This window comes from Lepidochelys kempii, chromosome 14 (assembly GCF_965140265.1).
Source record: "Lepidochelys kempii isolate rLepKem1 chromosome 14, rLepKem1.hap2, whole genome shotgun sequence".
Classification (NCBI taxonomy): Eukaryota; Metazoa; Chordata; order Testudines; family Cheloniidae; genus Lepidochelys; species Lepidochelys kempii.
The window spans coordinates 30,193,690-30,211,456 of NC_133269.1; the positions used below are offsets into that span (position 1 = coordinate 30,193,690).

A 17,767-nucleotide genomic window follows, 5' to 3' on the forward strand; every position below is an offset into this window, starting at 1 on the left:
CGGGGAGAAAACTCCTGACAGCTAAGAGGATAGGTTCACCAGATGGTTTCTGTGTCAGTGTCACTGACTGCTCACCTGTGTGGGTGCCTCTTGGGATCTTCCTTTCCTCAGAAGCCTGGAGATCCGGGACCCATGGCTCTTCCCCTCTTTCCAGCCGGGCAATCAGGTCAGGTTTGGGAATGGGGAGTCCTGCTGAGGGGGTGAAATCAGGCAAGATCATGGTGCATTGAGGATTCAAAAACTATTTGTCACAAAGAACATACCCTGATTCTAACCTGGCCTCGTACTGTGATGGGGGTTGTGGGATCTGAACAGATGGGAATGTGGTCACAGAGCCCCCTTGGGAGTGGCAGATGTTTGGGGGTGGAGGGAGTTGTCACACTCTCACTAGGAATTTTCAGGATCTGTGGGCTCTGGGGGACTTGCTGAGGCACACACAGCTCTGGTGTTAAACCCCTGTCTATGTCTAAACATCCAGAGCCCTCCCCAGAGATGGAGCTAATCCCATGAAGGGAGGTGAACAGAGATCCTGTGTGCGAGTGAGAATTAATGCAGATAGGATAATACATTGCTTCTGCCCCCAGGAAAGCTGGAGTGATGGGCATAAATTAGAAAGTCCATTAGGTTCATGACTCCCCTATCCCACTGAAGAAGGTTTGGAGACTAACAGCTCTTTCACACTGGAGCTGTGGACAATCCCAGTGGTTCTCAACCAGGGGTACATGTTGGAGGTATGCGGAGATCTCCCAGGAGTACATCAACTCATCTAGATATTTGCCTAGTTTTACAAGAGGCTACATAAAAAGCACTAGCAAAGTCAGTAAAAACTAAAATTTCATACAGACAATGACTTGTTTATACTGCTCTATATGCTACACACTGAAATATAAGTACAATATTTATATTCCGATTGACTTATTTTATAAGTATATGGTAAAAATGAGAAAGTAAGCAACTTTCAGTAATAGTGTGCTATAACAATTTTTTATGTTTATGTCTGATTTTGTAAGCAAGTAGTTTTTAAGCGAGGTGAAACTTGGGGTATACATTAGAAATCAGTAGTCTGGAAAGGTTGAGAGCCCCTGGACTATGTGACCCATTCCCCTCTAACCAGGGAAGAGCCTGACCAGATTCAGAAATGCAGGCCCCATGGCTTCAAATAGCTGAGGGGACAGGAATCCTTACCCATTGAGGTCACCATCTCATAATTCTCCTGCATGATGTCCCTATAGAGGGCTCTCTGACCGGGGTCCAGCAGAGCCCCCTGCCCCTCCGTGAAGTACACAGCCACATCCTCGAAGGTCACCGACATCTGAAACAACAGGTGCTCCCCACTCAGTGCCTGCTGCCCCAGCCACAATCCCACTATTCATGGGGGAAGAAGCACAAAGACATGACAGCTCTGGGAGGGACAGAGGAGCAGAATCCCACCCCCACCCTGCTCAGAGTGGCCAGGAGGCTCTAAGGAACAGAGAGAAGGTGAGAGCTCCTTGTCCCTCCCAGCAGACGGAGGACGACAGGGTCTTCTCATTTACCACATTCCTACTAGGCACAGGCTGATATGGGAAGCAGAGCTCCACACGGGAACAGGGACAGGAATCCCAACACCTTCCTTTTGTATTTCACCACAGTCTCTGCCTAGTGGGTTCAGGCTCCAGCACTCTGGTTTGTTTTTCCAGCCCTGTTCAAGGGGGTTGTTTCCTCTTTCAGATATGGAGGAATATTCACACACATACACACACACAAAGCCCTAGGCTGGGCATGTCCCAGCAGGTTTATTATACCTGTCCCCCTCCCTGCTTCACCCTATGTATGTCCTTCCCCTCCCCCTCAACAACAACCCTCCCCACTAGCTCTCCCCAGAATCCCTTACCTGAGCTGGATCCAACACAGCCATTTCCCTTCCCTGTCCCTCAGGAACATGGGATAATCTGGGGCAAAACGTGGTTGTTATTCTGCAGCCTGTCAGGGTGAGAAGACGACTGGGGAGGTTTCAGAAGGAGTTTCAGTCTATTTCACACCCCAATTCCCCCAGGCTCTTTCCCTTCAGAGAGAGACTGTGAAAATGCTCAGTCACTTTATTACAATGTAAACCTGGTTCCTCCCACTGGAACAAAATCCTTGAAACACTTTTAAAACATCCCAGTAACAGAGTCTGAGCCAAATGCTAGAAAAGAGCAGAATCAATGGAGCTGCTTTGGGGGGTCCTCCTGATATTGTCCCAAGGTCAGCACATTCCCCCAGCAGCATGGGGATTAGGCAGAGGCAGGAACTGGCTTTTCCTCTTTCTGCTCTTCACCTTCTTTATAAGAACATAGGAATGTCCACACTGGGTCAGACCGAAAGTCCATCTAGGCCAGTATCCTGTCTTCAGACAGTGGCCAGTGCCAGGTACCCCAGAGGGAATGAACAGAATAGGTAATCATCCAGTGATCCATCCCCTGTTGCCCATTCCCAGCTTCTGGCAAACAGGCTATGGACAGCATCCCTGCCCATCCTGGCTAATAGCCACTGATGGACCTATCCTCTATGAATTTATCTAGGAAAGTCAATCTTCCCGGGGTGCTACAGTGAATGGAGCTTGGCACAGTTGGGGTGTGGAAACCTCGTTCCCATTTATTGCTCTCTCTTCCCCTTTCAATCTCTCCACTCTACTGTTCTGTCTTCTCTCTCTCTCTTCTTCTCTCTTTCTGCCTGGAGAATACTGGTTACTGTCCAACTTAGGTGGGCATTTTCTCCCTAGTAGACACACCTGCTCAAAGACACCTGGGGAGCCCGTCACCCTCTAGTACAAACTCACCAGCTGCAGGCCCCTGAAAAGGCCCTTTGTGCAGAGTCACTTTCCTGCCATTCCCCAGCACCGGGGCTGCCCTAATTGTAGCCACCGGGGAAAGTCCCTACCTGAGTTGGGTGCAGAGCAAGCTTTAAGAAGGAGAGACTAGCGTAACATTCTAATCTACTTTTGGACACAATTTGCCTATTATTCAGCAGGATCATCCCAACTGCGCCTGCTCAGTAACATCTGCTGAAAGCGCTGCCTGGCTCTGCCCTTTCGGGGGGTTACAATCTGCTCCCTGCTGTTCACAGGAGTTAAAGGAGGAAAGGAGGCAAATCAGAGGGGAGGGACTTCACGGGAGGGTCAAACAGCTGGAGACAGGGGAAGAAGAGGGGCCAAGTAGCAAAGTAAATGACAGAGGGTAAGAGCCACAGTTCAAAATCGGGTACAGGCATGGCCAGACAGTGTGGCAAAGGAGGACAGGGAGGGGCAGAGAAGAGGAAAGTTCCCCCATATGGGGTGAACTATTTGTAGTGATTGCAAAAATGGGGTGGTGGTGGGGAACCAAATGTTTTTTTTTCCCTCCATCCCAGGGAATTGCTTCCCAGGGCTGTGTTCTTAAAGGCCCAGTGCATCCCAATGTCTAGATAAGGCAGCTCTTCCCTGTCTGATATGACATACTGATCTGTGAATGGAGACTTGATTCCATGAAATATTTTACAAACACCCCCCTCCAAAAATTATAATGGTCAGAGTTTAGATGAATCCCTTATCAGTTCATATGTCTCATAGCAGGTCACAACTGTGTCTTAGCTATTGTTCCAATTGCCTGAGTTGTACTGCCTTTTTCTAGTCATCTGCTGTAAATGGTGTTTCATAGCTTTCAATTATTTACTTTTAAATTTTTTTATTTTATTGCTCGCTGCACTTCATAGTTTACCTTTGTTAAAACTATGCAGATGGATCTCATTGTGCATACTTTTATAACAAATAATAATTGAATATCTAATAGTAACTTCAGCAATCACATCTCAGTACTTGTGGCACCTTAGAGATTAAGGAATTTATTTGAGCATAAGCTTTCGTGAGCTACAGCTCACTTCATCGGATGCATCTGATGAAGTGAGCTGTAGCTCACAAAAGCTTATGCTCAAATAAATTCCTTAATCTCTAAGGTGCCACAAGTACTCCTTTTCTTTTTACGAATACAGACTAACATGGCTGTTACTCTGAAACATCTCACAGTGTTTCTGCTATAACACTTCTTATTCGTACTGCGACACTATTTTTCAAATCTAAATTTTTGCTCTTTTTTAAATTTAATACACAAGTTTATTCTTTAGGATCATACGGCATCAAGGCTGACAGATTTCCTGGGTTGGTGTCAAAACTTCTTCAGTTTCCTTTGATCTGCCAATGAGGAATGCCTTTGTGTAATGTTATTTTGCCTCTCTGTCCAGCACCTCAGTGCATTTTCACATGTCATCACTAAGGCTGCATGTCTGTCACGGAGGCAACCAGCAGCAGCAGTTTGGGTGTGTGGGAGGGGGATCAGGGCTGGGGCAGGGGGTTGGGGTCTGAGACGGCACTTACCTGGCGGGGGGGGCTCCTCGGCTTCCACTGGCATGTCACTGCAGTTCCTAGGCGGCGGGGCCAGGGAGCTCCACATGCTGCCCACATCCACAGGCACCACCCTTGTACCTCCCATTGGCTGCAGTTTCTGGCCAAGGGGAGCTGCAGCGCTGGCATTTGTGGTGGGAGCAGCATGCAGAACCCCCTGGCCACCCTCCCTCTAGGAGCTGCAGGGACATGTGGAGTCAAGTAGAAAGTCTGCCAGCTCCACCAACGCCCTCCAGGCCCAGAAACAGCAGGGGTCCCGGGCTGCCCGCTGCCATTCCCCCCACCCTCCCCAGTAGCAACGGAGGTCCCAGGCTGAGAACCACTGCCTGCCTCCCCCCAGCACCAGTGGGGGTCCCAGGCCACACACCACCACCCACCTCCCCCCAGCATCAGTGGGGGTCCTGGGCTGCGCACCACCGCCTGTCTCCCTCCACAGCACCAGCGGAGGTCCTGGACCATCCCCCCAGAGCACCCACAGCCCCCTTGCCCAAGTTTTAGTTAGGGGTATATAGTAAAAGTCATGGACAGGTAACAGGCTGTGAATTTTTGTTTACTGCCCATGACCTGTCCATGACTTTTACTAAAAAATTACCCTTGATTAAAACGTAGCCTCAGTCATCTACAGAACTTGGTTACCAAATATTCACTACAGGTCAGATTTTTAAAGGTTACCTAAACCCCTTTAAAAATCTGGCCCCAAGGGCTCAATAGTACCTTTTATGAAATTCTTCTCAAAGATAAATGGCTACTGTTTTTAAAACTAAATATAGATATACAACTCCAAGGTAGACTGACAAAAGCAAAAATTCAAAAATCATCAATTACACACACAAAAAATCATGAAATTAAACAAATAACTAAATACATTTTGCGCTCTTTTAATTTGCGTTTTGATTTCTGCGCCTTTAGAGCACATTAGCTTTATACTTCTAGGATTATGGATTCTTTAGGAGAAGTAACAACAGAACAGTTGGTTGTACAATCCTATAATATTTTTGACGTCCAGTAACTTGTGCTTCCTCCCCTGCCCCCCCATACACACACACTTTTGTAAGTGAAAATTTATTAAAAATCCTTATTTCTGTAAGTAACATCCCATCCTGCAAACACTGACGTCCACACTTTACTCTTCTGTTACTTCATTTGTTGCATACATAGATATTGATATTTCTACTGAATTGTTTATCCTTCTAATTGTGTGTTTTAATTTCATAACCTTTTATGTATGATACATTTGTTATGATACATTTCAGTGATGTTTTTCATTCGGACAAGTTTACTGCTTTGTCCTGCCAAAAATCAAGACTTTTTTAATGAATGATCCGGTTACTCCTTTGCATTGGTTCAGTGGGAGGCATAGTGCTGACCTCACCTTGTTTGCCTTCTGGTGAAACTGAAGTGCCTTGTCTCTACTCTGTCTTTACAGTGGGGATAGCTAATGCAGGTTAGTTACCCCATGGTAAAAAAACACGCATTTTCTTAGCATTGAGGACACAGATAATAGCGCTGGTTCAGATGTTAAATAAACCATTATTATGTCTTAAGAACTCTGATATTGATTGTGTGGCTATCGTTATTCCTTTGCCAGCAGAAGTATTTGCATCTGAATGTCTGCAGCCCCCGATTTGTGTGGGTGTCATGGAAAACCAGCTAAAACATTTTAAACTAAAAATGTTAACAGAGGCTTCCCCCTTCAGTTTCTCTTATCACCCTTCCCTTTACCTATTAAGGGCTTGTCTACATAGTGTGACACTAAAGGTGTGAATTTAATGCACATAAATTACAGGGCTTTGAACCCCTGCATGGACGCTTTTATACAGAAATCAAGAGGCCTTAGTTTTGACAGTGGTAGTCAGGGCAACCATACAAGACTGCAGAAATCCTTCCCTGAAACATTGTCAATCATCAACCTTATGACAGGTCTTGAATATTTTTTTAAAGTTTTGTATAGTCCAGTTGCTTCCCATATTTGATTTTTTTAAGCGCAAAGAGGGAAGCTGTGAATCATAGAATTATAGACTTTGAGGTCAGAAGGGACCATTATGATCCTCTAGTCTGACCTCCTGCACAACACAGGCCACAGAATCTCACCCACCCACTCCTGTAACAAACCCCTAACCTATGTCTGGCCTACTGAAGTCCTCAAATCGTGGTTTAAAGACTTCAAGGTGCAGAGAATCCTCCAGCAAGTGACCCATGCCTCACTCTGCACAGGAAGGTGAAAACCCCCCAGGGCCTCTGCCAATCTGCCCGGGAGGAAAATTCCTTCCCGACCCCATATATGGCGATCAGCTAAACCCTGAACATGTGAGCAAGACTCACCAGCCAGACACCCAGGAAAGAATTCTCTGTAGTAACTCAGATCCCATCCCATCTAACATGCCATCACAGGCCACTGGGCATATCTACTGCCAGTAGTTGAAGATCAATTAATTGCCAAAATTAGGCTATATCATCATATTATCCCTTCCATAAACTTATCAAGCTTAGTCTTGAAGCCAGATGTGTCTTTTGCCCCCACTGCTTCCCTTGGAAGGCTGTTGCAGAACTTCACTCCTCTGATGGTTAGAAACCTTTGTCTAATTTCAAGTCTAAACTTCCTGGTGGTCAGTTTATATCCATTTGTTCTTGTGTCCACATTGGTACTGAGCTTAAATAATTCTTCTCCCTCCGTGGTATTTATCCCTCTGATATATTTATAGAGAACAATCATATCTCCTCTCAGCCTTCTTTTAGTTAGGCTAAACAAGCCAAGCTCTTTGAGTCTCCTTTCATAAGACAGGTTTTCCATTCCTTGGATCATTCTAGTAGCCCTTTTCTGTACCTGTTCCAGTTTGAATTCATCTTTCTTAAACATGGGAGACCAGATCTACCCACAATATTCCAGATGAGGTCTCACCAGTGCCTTGTATAACAGTACTAACACCTCCTTATCTCTACTGGAAATATCTCGCCTGATGCATCGCAAAACCGCATTAGCTTTTTTCACGGCCATATCACATTGGCGGCTCATAGTCATCCTGTGATCAACCAATACTCCGAGGCCTTCTCCTCCTCTGTTACTTCCAAGTGATGCGTCCCCAGTTTATAACAAAAAATTTTGTTATTAATCCCTAAATGCATGACCTTGCACTTTTCACTATTAAATTTCATCCTATTACTATTACTCCAGTTTACAAGGTCATTCAAATCTCCCTGTATGATATCCCGGTCCTTCTCTGTATTGGCAATACCTCCCAGCTTTGTGTCATCCACGAACTTTATTAGCACATTCCCGCTTTTTGTGCCAAAGTCAGTAATAAAAAGAATAAATAAGATTGGTCCCTGAGGAACTCCACTAGTAACCTCCTTCCAGCCTGATAGTTCATCTTTCAGTGTGACCCGTTGCAGTCTCCCCTTTAACCAGTTCCTTATCCACCTTTCAATTTTCATATTGATCCTCATCTTTTCCAATTTAGCTAATAATTCCACATGTGGAACCATATCAAATGCCTTACTGATGGCATTTGATGGCAAATGGGGGCAGGGATAGCTCAGTGGTTTGAGCATTGGCCTGCTAAACCTAGGGTTGTGAATTCAATCCTTGAGGGGGCCATTTAGGGATCTGGGGCAAAAATTGGGGATTGGTCCTGCTTTGAGCAAGGGGTTGGACTTAGATGACCTCCTGAGGTCCCTTCCAACCCTGATATTCTATGATTCTATGAAATCGAGATAAATTAGATCCACTACGTTTCCTTTGTTTAAAAGAATCTGTTACCTTCTCAAAGAAGGAGATCAGGTTGCTTTGACACAATCTACCTTTTGTAAAACCATGTTGTATTTTGTCCCAATTACCATTGACCTCAATGTCCTTAACTACTTTCTCCTTCAGAATTTTTTCCAAGACCTTGCATACTACAGATGTCAAAGTAACAGGCCGGTAGTTACCCAGATCACTTTTTTTTCCTTTCTTAAAAATAAAAATTGTGTTAGCAATTCTCCCATCATATGGTACAACCCCTGATTTTACAGATTCATGAAAAAATTTTGCTAATGGGCTTGCAATTTCATGTGCCACTTCCTTTAATACTCTTGGATGAAGATTATCTGGGCCCCCCGATTTAGTCCCATTAAACGGTTCAAGTTTGGCTTCTACCTCGGATGTGGTAATATCTACCTCCATATCTTCATTCCCATTTGTCGTCCTACCATTATCCCTAAGCCCCTCATTAGCCACATTAAAGACTGAGGCAAAGTATTTGTTTAAATATTGGGCCATGTCTAGATTATCCTTAATCTCCACTCCATCCTCAGTGTTTAGCGGTCCCACTTCTTTCTTTGTTTTCTTCTTATTTATATGGCTATAGAACCTTTTATTATTGGTTTTAATTCCCTTTGCAAGGTCCAACTCTACATGGCTTTTGGCCTTTCTCACTTTATCCCAACATGTTCTGACCTCAATAAGGTAGCCTTCCTTGCTGATCCCTCCCATCTCCCACTCCTTGTCGGCTTTCTGCCTTTTCTTAATCACCTCTCTGAGATGCTTGCTCATTCAGCTTGGTCTACAACTCCTGCCTATGAATTTTCCCCCCTTTCTTGGGATGCAGGCTTCTGATAGTTTCTGCAACTTTGACTTGAAATCATTCCATGCCTCCTCTGCCTTTAGATCCACAAGTTCTTCAGTCCAATCCACTTCCCTAGCTGATTTCCTTAATTTTTTTAAGTTAGCTCTTTTGAAATAAAAAACCCTAGTCACAGATCTATTTTTGTTTATCCTTCCATTTAGTTTGAACTGAATTAGCTCATGATTGCCTGAACCAAGGTTGTCCCCTACAACCATTTCTTCTATGAGCTCCTCACTACTCACCAAAACCAAATCTAAAATGGCCTAACTATTCCGAATGTTGCCCTGTGTAAATAAGCCGTTGCAATATTTCACTAGTGTCATACTAGCTATTGCTGTGCGTGCAGAGCATATTGGCCTAGCTGTACAGTGACTCGATAAGCAATACATAGAAAGTGGTTCACAAAGCAGGGACGACAGGTAGGTGAATGCCTGAATTCCATGCAGGGCCCTATCTGGTAGGTAAGCTCAGAGGCTGCCTATTGGATCAGGTCCCATTCAAAACCTGGCCACAGGAGGTGGATGTGGAGTAACCACTCACCTTTAACTCATACCCCAGGGCTAAAAGTTATAAGGTGGGCACCACCACCTCTGTCAGGGGCTGTTTTGTGTGGAGTTAGGCACTTGCCTAGCTCATTCTCTCAAGAAACATCTTAGGCTCCAGGTGAGGGGTTCCCATTTTTGGATTGCTAGGCAGAGCCAGATGCCCACCTGTAGTGGGAACTTAGATGCCAACCTCTGTGAGAGGGATGACACTTAGGAAACTTCCCTCTGATGGGCATCTCCCATGGGCTAGCTTAGGTTGCTCCCGGCTGGCTTTTGTGGATGGCATTCTCAGGCACCTATTTCCCACCATTCATAGTACCTAACTCAGGCTTTGTGGATCACAGCTTTGTTCCTGTGACATTCTAGGTGCTTAAAAGTAGGCATTGCCGCGCTCAGTATCACAATGCCCAAGTCCCTTGGTCAATCTAGCCCTGAGGCCTTTTTCCTCACTGTTAAAATAGGTGGGGGGGGGGGGTTTAACCTCAGGGTAACTAAGGCACAGGAGCTATTCTGACATAAAAACACAGTGAGGACAAGGCACTTTGGTTTCAGTAGTGAGGAAAAGGTCTGAGAAAATGTCTCTGAAATAAGATCAGAGGGCAATATGCTCACAGGTGTGTGCCAAAATACAGATGTGCATATTATGTTGAAAACTTGTTCAATATGCGTAACAGCGGCAAAGGGGGGGGGGGGGGCGGAAGAGAGTCTGTGTAAAGGAACAATGGTAGATTTGCTGCCTAATTGCTTCTATTTAACAGGTATTTGTAAGTATTGAAAATAAGGTTTACACTGCTTTACACTAGTTCCAGTTGTTTTGTGTGCACTAACTGCTTGTTTCCTATAGAAACTCTATTAGTCTCTTTCCATTATAGATTAGGCCATAAACATATAACAATACCTTCATTCAGAGTTTTACATATAATTTCCCTGAGGTTTAACTCTGTGGAATGCTTTTCCAAGTTACAGAAAATACCTTTCTTTCTTTATGTCCACATTTAAAACAGAGATTTCACAACGGTAACAAACTGTGATGAGAGAAAGCCCCTCCACTCCAACCATCTATCACAACTTGCTACCTCCTGGCCCAGGAGATAAAAGAAAAGCAGAGGATGGAGAACGGGGAGAGGTAGCAAATGGTGATGTAAAATGTCCCCACCCATCAGAAGTAGCTACTCCTGGACTACAGCAGTGATTCTCAACCAGGGGTATGTGTACCCCTGGGGGTATGCAGAGGACTTCTAAGGGGTACATCAACTCATCCAGATATTTGCATAGTTTTACAGGCTCAGTGGCACTGGAATTGGAGGGGAGCAGGGAGCCAGGGCCCTCCTGCCCCCTTCCCTTCCTCTTCCCCCCGAAGCCCTCCCCCCCGGTCAGGCAAGAGTGGAGCCCAACTGGAGCTGGGGAGCCCAGGCAGCTGTGGGGAGCTGCATGCAGACCCCCCACCTGTCCACGGTGGGGGCGGGGTTTTGAGAGCCGCCTCTGGCCCATGTCCCCACCACCCGGATTCCCCGCCTGGCCTAGGACAGGACCACGACTTCGTGCTGGCTCCCCACCACTGCCCCCATGGCTCTCCCTGACCTGCCTCTGGCCGGGGGTGGCCTCGGAGCTGCAGCCCGGCCAGAGTGAGAGCCATCCTGCAGGCAGCTGTGAACCCTCCACCTGCGCTGGGCAGGGACACAGACCATGGGCTGCTCGGGTCCCCCACACCACGAGCAGATGGAGGGTCCACCACAGCTGCCCGTCCAGCTCTTATCATGGCCGGGCTGTGGCTCTGAGCCCCCAATCCCCCTTCTGCCAGAACCAGGTCAGGGAGAGCCGCGTGGGCAGCTGTGGGGAACCTGGGTCCCTCCACCTGCCCTGGGTAGGGACACAGGCAGGGGGATGCTTTCGGCCCTCCCAGCCCTACTCCAGCTTCTGGCTTGGCCAGGGGCAGGGCCTGCCCCTCTCCCCATTTTTGGGAAGGCTCTGGTGCCCTTGAACAGGCTACATAAAAAGCGCTAGCAAAGTCAGTACAAACTAAAATTTCATACAATGACTTGTTTATACTTAGGGCCCTACCAAATTCACAGTCCATTTTGGTCATTTCATGGTCCTAAGATTTTAAAAATCATAAATGTCATGATTTCAGCTATTTCAATTTGAAATTTCACAGTGTTGTAATTGGAGGGGCCCTTACCCAAAAAGGAGTTGGAAGGGACTGCAAGGTTATTGTAGTGGGGGGTTGCAGGCAGTGGCACTGCCTTCAGACCTGGGCAGCTGGAGAGTGGCGGCTGCTGGCTGGGATCCCAGCTCTGACGGCAGAGCCGCCGTCAGCAGCAGCACAGAAGTAAGGACGGCCTGGTATGGTATTACCACCCTTATTTCTGCGCTGCTGCCTGCACAGCTGGGCCCTCAGTCAGCAGCCCCTGCTCTCTGGCCACCCAGCCCTGAAGGTAGCAGTGCAGAAGTAAGGGTGGCAATACCTGTGACTGCCCTAAAATAACCTTGTGACCCCCCCTGCAACTCCCTTTTGGGTCAGGACCCCCAGTTTGAGAAAACTGGTCTCCCCAGTTGAAATCAGTATAGTATAGGGTAAAAGCACACAAAAGACCAGATTTCATGGTCCATGACACGTTTTTCATGGCTGGGAATTTGTTAGGGCCCTATTCATACTGCTCTATATACACACACACTGAAATGTAAGTACAATATTTATATTCCAGTTGATTTATTTTATAATTATATGGTAAAAATGAAAAAGTCAGCAATTTTTCAGTAGTAGCTGTGACATCTTTGTATTTCTAGGTCTGATTTTGTAAGCAAGTAGTTTCTAAGTGAGGTGAAACTTGGGGTACACAAGACAAATCAGACTCCAGAAAGGGGTACAGTAGTCTAGAAAGGTTGAGAGCCACTGGACTAGAGGATGGGGAACAGCAGAGGCAGCATATTGTGACAGGGCAGCCCAGGAGAACCCCTAGGCATCAGTAATTGCTCCTGGCAGCAAACAGTGTCAGCAGCAGTTTGTAAAAGCGCACCGACCCACCCCCACCCCCATTAGGGGAGCAGCAACTGCTCAGTCTGGGCTCCCAGATCACAATGGAGGAGGCTGCAGCATCTGCCCCAGGGACTGAACTCTAGTGCTCTGATATCATGAGCAGAGAAAGACAAACAACAGCCTCCTCTTCCTTGGCAATAACCAGAGCCCTCTGATGGCTGCACCAATGACTGACCCTCTGTGCACTGCCCCTGCAGCCCCCCACGGTCAGGCAGAGGCTGATCTCATTTGCCCACCTGGCCCCACCCTCTGTTGTTCCTGGCAGCACCTCTGGTTTGACGTTGCACAGAAATCAGAGCAGGACCCTGGTTAGCCCTGTCAGCCCGAAACATTCAGACCCCCCAAATCATGAGTGTCTTAAAAAAATGAAATAATAAATGGGGAACAGCGGGGGGGGGGGTGTGCATGCAAGCGGTGCAGGTTTCATGAGGATATTTACCTTGTTGGGTATGAATTCTTAGGGGTTAATCCCCTGTCTCCCCCCCCACCCCCCATGCTTCTTTTGACTATCTGCAGTAAAAACAACAACCCACTGGCTGCTGGGTAGGGCAGCCCCCTTCCCCTCTCCTGCCCCATGGGCTGGGGGGAGCTGCCACTGTATCTCTCACCATCATTCTCCCTTCTGCTACCCTCTAGCTCTCCCCTCCCCAGCCAGTCTCCATTTGCTCTCATATTCTCCTTCCAGCCTCCCCACAGCCCCCCTTTCCTTCTCTTTATCCCCCACTCAGTTTCCCCTCTGTTCCAGCTCTGCTCCCCAGAATTCTCCCTCTACCCCCAATTTCTGTGTATTCCCTCAGCCTCCTTTCAGCGGCCCCACATCCCCGTGGCCCCATCCTGCCCCTTCACACATCTGTTCACCCACCTCCTGTCCCTCACACATCCCTGCCTCCCCGCCCATGCCCCCTGGCTCTCAGAGTCCCCTGCTTCGCTTCAGCCCCCTTCCAGCTCCGGCTCCCCAGATGTCCCTGTCCCACACTGATCCTGGAGCAGGCTGGCTTCATTCTCACTGCAAACAATGAGAGGTGGCGGCCATCTTTCCTATACGCAGTGCAGGGAATCGCAGCCAGCCTAGGGCTGGCACAGCTCCCTGTGGGGGGCGGGGGAAGGATGGGAAGGTCTCTCTTACCTTCCCCCCCAGTGGTGCCTTCTTTGGGAGCAAGGATCTTCCCGTTAAGGGGTGTCCTGGCCAGGCTGGGGGCTCTGCTCTGGGAGAGGCCTGCGGAGCAGCGGGAATGTTACTGCTCGAGATTCCCCTCTCCGGGCTGCAGCCGGGGCTCGAGGATCTTGCAAGAAGCGTGGACTCCCCACAGTAACAAAGGGTTACTGTAGACTCAGTGCAGTTCACTTCCTACTGCCAGGACGGAGGGATGCTGTTGATCACTCCCTCCTCCCCAGCTCCTTCTGGGTCCTAGCGATAAACCAATTGCATGGCAGCTACTCTTTTTCTAGGAGCCCTATGACTACACTGCTATTTCCAGACCCGCAGCCCAAGTCCATGCACCCCAGGCTCTGAGACTGGTTGTCAGGGGTGAAAGTAACTCAGGTGACTTACCCGTACGAAGGGCTGCAGTCCTGAGCAAGTGGGGGTAGGCCTCAACCAGAAGGCAAGCCTCAAGAGGAAGGGGTAGGGCCTTTGAATCTGTGGGCCCTTTCAGTCACGCTGCTACCCTGGGCTCGGGCAGCGATTTAAAAGGCCCAGGGAGCTGGGAGCCTGGGCCCTTTAAATCACCACCAGAGCCCCATGGTAGCTGTAGCTGTGGCAGCAGCCAGGGCCACAGGCCTTTTAAATTGCTGCCAGAGCCCTGGGGCTCTCGGCCACCACCGCTACCCCAGGGCTCCCGCATCGGGGCTCTGGTGGCAATTTAAAGGGTCAGGGGCTCTGTCTGCCGCTGCTACCCCAGGGCTGCAGCAGCGGGGCTCCAGCTGTGGGGCTCTGGCAGCGATCTAAAGGGCCAGGGGCTCCGGCCACTGCTGGGAGCCCAGGGTCCTGCCAGTACAGTCAGCTGTGTACCAGCTCTTGCCAGTATGCCTTACCGTACCGCTTACTTTCACCTCTGCTGGTTGTGGTGTGGTGAGGAGGGGGTGGTTGCATACAGGACTTGCCTTTCCCAGCATTAAGGGGGAGCATCATGCATAGATCCCATGGTGTCAATGGGAGGACAGAGAGAGAGCAAATCCTCTCTGCAAACACCCTCCAGCTGCCAGGGAAAGTCAGGGACAATTTGCAGCAAGGTGTCTAATTCAGACCACACCACTGCCAGAATGTTTCAATGCACAGTGTGATTCAGTGGCTGCAACCCTTCTGAGTCCAGTTCAAAGAAGCTGCCCCTGTAACTAGCTGTAACTGCAGCAGCATCTCCTGTCAGTGCTCCTCTCCCGCCACAGGAGAATTGCTTCTTTGGGCTCCAGGGCGGGAGCCACTCCCCAGACTCCCCTCACCTCAGTACTAGAAAAAGCCAACCAAGGAAGACACTAGGGGCTTGAGTTATCTTCATGTACAGCACTACAGCTGTGCTGCTGAAACTCCTTAGTGAAGACACTACTGTGCTGATGGGAAAGCTTCTCCCATCAGCATAGTTAATCCACTTACCGAAAAGGCAAGAAGCTCTCTCATCCATGCAGCGCTGTCTACACGGGGGATTAGGTTGGCATAACTACATTGCTCATGGGGGTGTGGATTTTTCACACTTACGAGCGATGTTGTTATATTGATATAGCTCTGTAGTGTAGACCTGGCCTAAGCATTAGCTGAAGAAAGCAGTGGAGAGCAGGGAGCTCTCTGCTGGGCTGGGCTCACTGCACTAAAGCATGACAGACCCGTATTCTGTGTCAGGGACTGGGAAGGGACTAGCATGCTCAGTGCATGTTGAGCTCATACTGAGGTGAAGAAGAGTTTAGAATAGGCATGCTTGGTGCATGCTACAGGGGCATAATGCTGAGACGGTGCGAGGTGAGAATAAGTGAACAGATACATAGGCCCAGATCCTCAAAGGTATTTAGGCTCCTCGCTTCTATGGTGTTAGGTGCCTAAATGTTTTCTGAGATCTGGTCACTGGCACTGAGATCCAGGGAGTGAAGCACCCACAGAGATGAATGAGGCAGGCTCCTCTCTAACAGCTGGGCAGGACAAGGGGGGCAGTTCAAGAAGAGGGGTAGGTGGAGGAAAGGGGGAACCCAGGCCAGTGCCACTGTCTGTGGCACCTAGGGGCAGCTCCTCTGCTTCCCTCCCCCATGCCTGGAACTCACAGCCTGGGACATGGCCCTTCCCAGAGTCCAGTGGGGCGGGGATCACACCAACCCTGCAACCATCCCTGAAGGAGCACATCCACTCAGCCTGGGGTAGCAGAATAAGCAATGGGACAGCCAGAGCCTGGGGGGGGGGCAGACGGTTCAAGGGAGGGGCAGGCATCCAGAGCACTGCCAGATTGGGCACAACAGCAGCCACTCGGGAAAAGAATCAACCTGGAGTGACACTTCTTCAGCATCTCCCCGGCTGTGCCTGGACCGATGCTGCTTCCCAGCCTGCAGCTAGAGCCTATGTGTCCCCCTCGCCCCCAAAGGATGGCTGTGGTGGGGCAAGGGGACAGAACAACACAAGCCCAGACAATATAGCTCAGTGACTGTAACTCTAAAGCAGGCAGAAGCAAGGATCCTGGAACTGCTGAGAAGTTTCTCCAGTACTGCCAACCCCAAAAGTTCAAAAATCATGAGGTTATGTAAAAATAACAGCTTTGGAGTTCTCTTTATTTGCCTTCCACTTTTTGCGCTTTAGGGTGCACTGGGGTCATATTTTGAAGCGTTCTCCACAGCCACAAGGGCTAGAAACATACTTTTTCTTTAAGACTGAAGGCTGAAATTGTCACATATCCACTTGACTCCAGGAGCTGGGGCTTTAAGGAAAACAATAAGTAACATGAGACTCATGACAAAAATCATGAGTTGGCAACACTGTGAATTCTATCTTATTCTTGTGGTAGCTGAAGTTCTCCCCTTCCGAACTGTATTTACATTGTCTTCATGTCTCTGTGTGTTACCTTCAGGAAGTAGCATGGTATTTCCCTGGATACAGGGTTAAGGAGCTGGGATCCCCTGACAGCTAGTTCCCACTGCCTCTCCCTCTCTCTGGGTGAAACCCACCCACAGCAAATAAAATACCCCTATGAGAGCATGGAGGAGGGATGTACAGCATGACCATGCAGTGCAGCCACTTCCCTGGGCACCATGGCAGGAATCTCCAGTGAGCAAGTGATGCAGAGGGACTGCATCCAGCACTTCCACCCAGTGGCCCTGCTAGCAGTGACTGCCAATCAAGGGGGTGGGCTGGAAGCCCATGCCCTTGCCCTGGGATGTGGGGTGGATTTCACCTCCCCGCAGAGCCATCCCTAGGGTACAGTTAATTGGGGTGACTGCCCCAGGCCCTGCTCTTTGTGAGGAGGTGGGTGGTGAGGTGAGGCAGGAAAGCGTGAGGAGGAGCCGCCCTACCAACCTCCCCCTCCCTCCCAGCACTTACTGCCGATCAGCTGTTTCGCGGTGGCACTGGGGTGGAGGGGAGAGGATCAAGGGGGAGGGGCAGAGTGGGGGCAGGAAGAGGCGGGGTGGGGGTGGGTCCTTGGGGGAAGGGGTGGAGTGGGAGCCCCAGCAGATAGAAATTAAGCATCTATGTCCCAGGCCCCACACACCCCTAGGGATGGCCCTGCCTCCCCCACCCCACTGTGCTGCACCATCACAGAGCCCAGTGATTTGAGATCCACAGTGAGACTTTCAGTCTCTTTCCCCTGGGATTAACCTCCACTTCTGCCCCTCAGAAAAAGGTGATTAACACCTCCACACCCTATAGGGAGATTGGGAGGATGAAGGGGCAGCCTTACAAACCTATGAATCTGGCAGGAAGGTGCCTGGCTCCCATTGACATTCACAGTCTCTCAGGAACTGATTGGTGTTTCCATAGTGCTGAGAAGATTTAAGTTGCTACAAGCTAGGAACACAGAGAGAGCTGGAGCAGCAGTGGCTGTCTGGAAAAAAGGTCTGAACTATAATGTTACTAGGGGAGTCTGTGTTTATTTTCCTTCTGTCAGTCCTGGTACATTTCACAGCCCAATTCACAGTGATGGGGCCTGGTGCTGTGTTTGTGAGTAAAATTTTCCTGTGAGCACATAGCTAGTAACAGATAAGATTTATATCTCAT

At 48.8% G+C, this 17,767-nt stretch overlaps 2 protein-coding genes across 12 annotated transcripts in view; both read right to left on the reverse strand.

Annotated features, from left to right (window-relative positions):
• LOC140898214 (uncharacterized) overlaps positions 1–14,176 on the reverse strand; it is a 43,001-nt gene extending 28,825 nt beyond the window's left edge. For 2 of the 11 annotated variants that reach the window (XM_073311730.1, XM_073311729.1), the window contains exons 1-4: positions 14,135–14,174; positions 1,874–1,962; positions 1,186–1,312; positions 76–192 (exon numbers count right to left, since the gene is read on the reverse strand). In XM_073311730.1, coding sequence (XP_073167831.1) covers positions 76–192; positions 1,186–1,312; positions 1,874–1,897 — 268 coding nt within the window. In that variant the 5' untranslated portion in view covers positions 1,898–1,962; positions 14,135–14,174. Of the gene's footprint in view, positions 1–75; positions 193–1,185; positions 1,313–1,873; positions 1,963–13,708; positions 13,964–14,134 lie in introns of those variants that run through there. The other 9 variants (XM_073311733.1, XM_073311732.1, XM_073311728.1 and 6 more) reach the window with 9 other exon arrangements.
• LOC140898209 (uncharacterized) overlaps positions 1–17,767 on the reverse strand; it is a 63,139-nt gene that overhangs the window by 28,825 nt on the left and 16,547 nt on the right. The window lies entirely within an intron of this gene.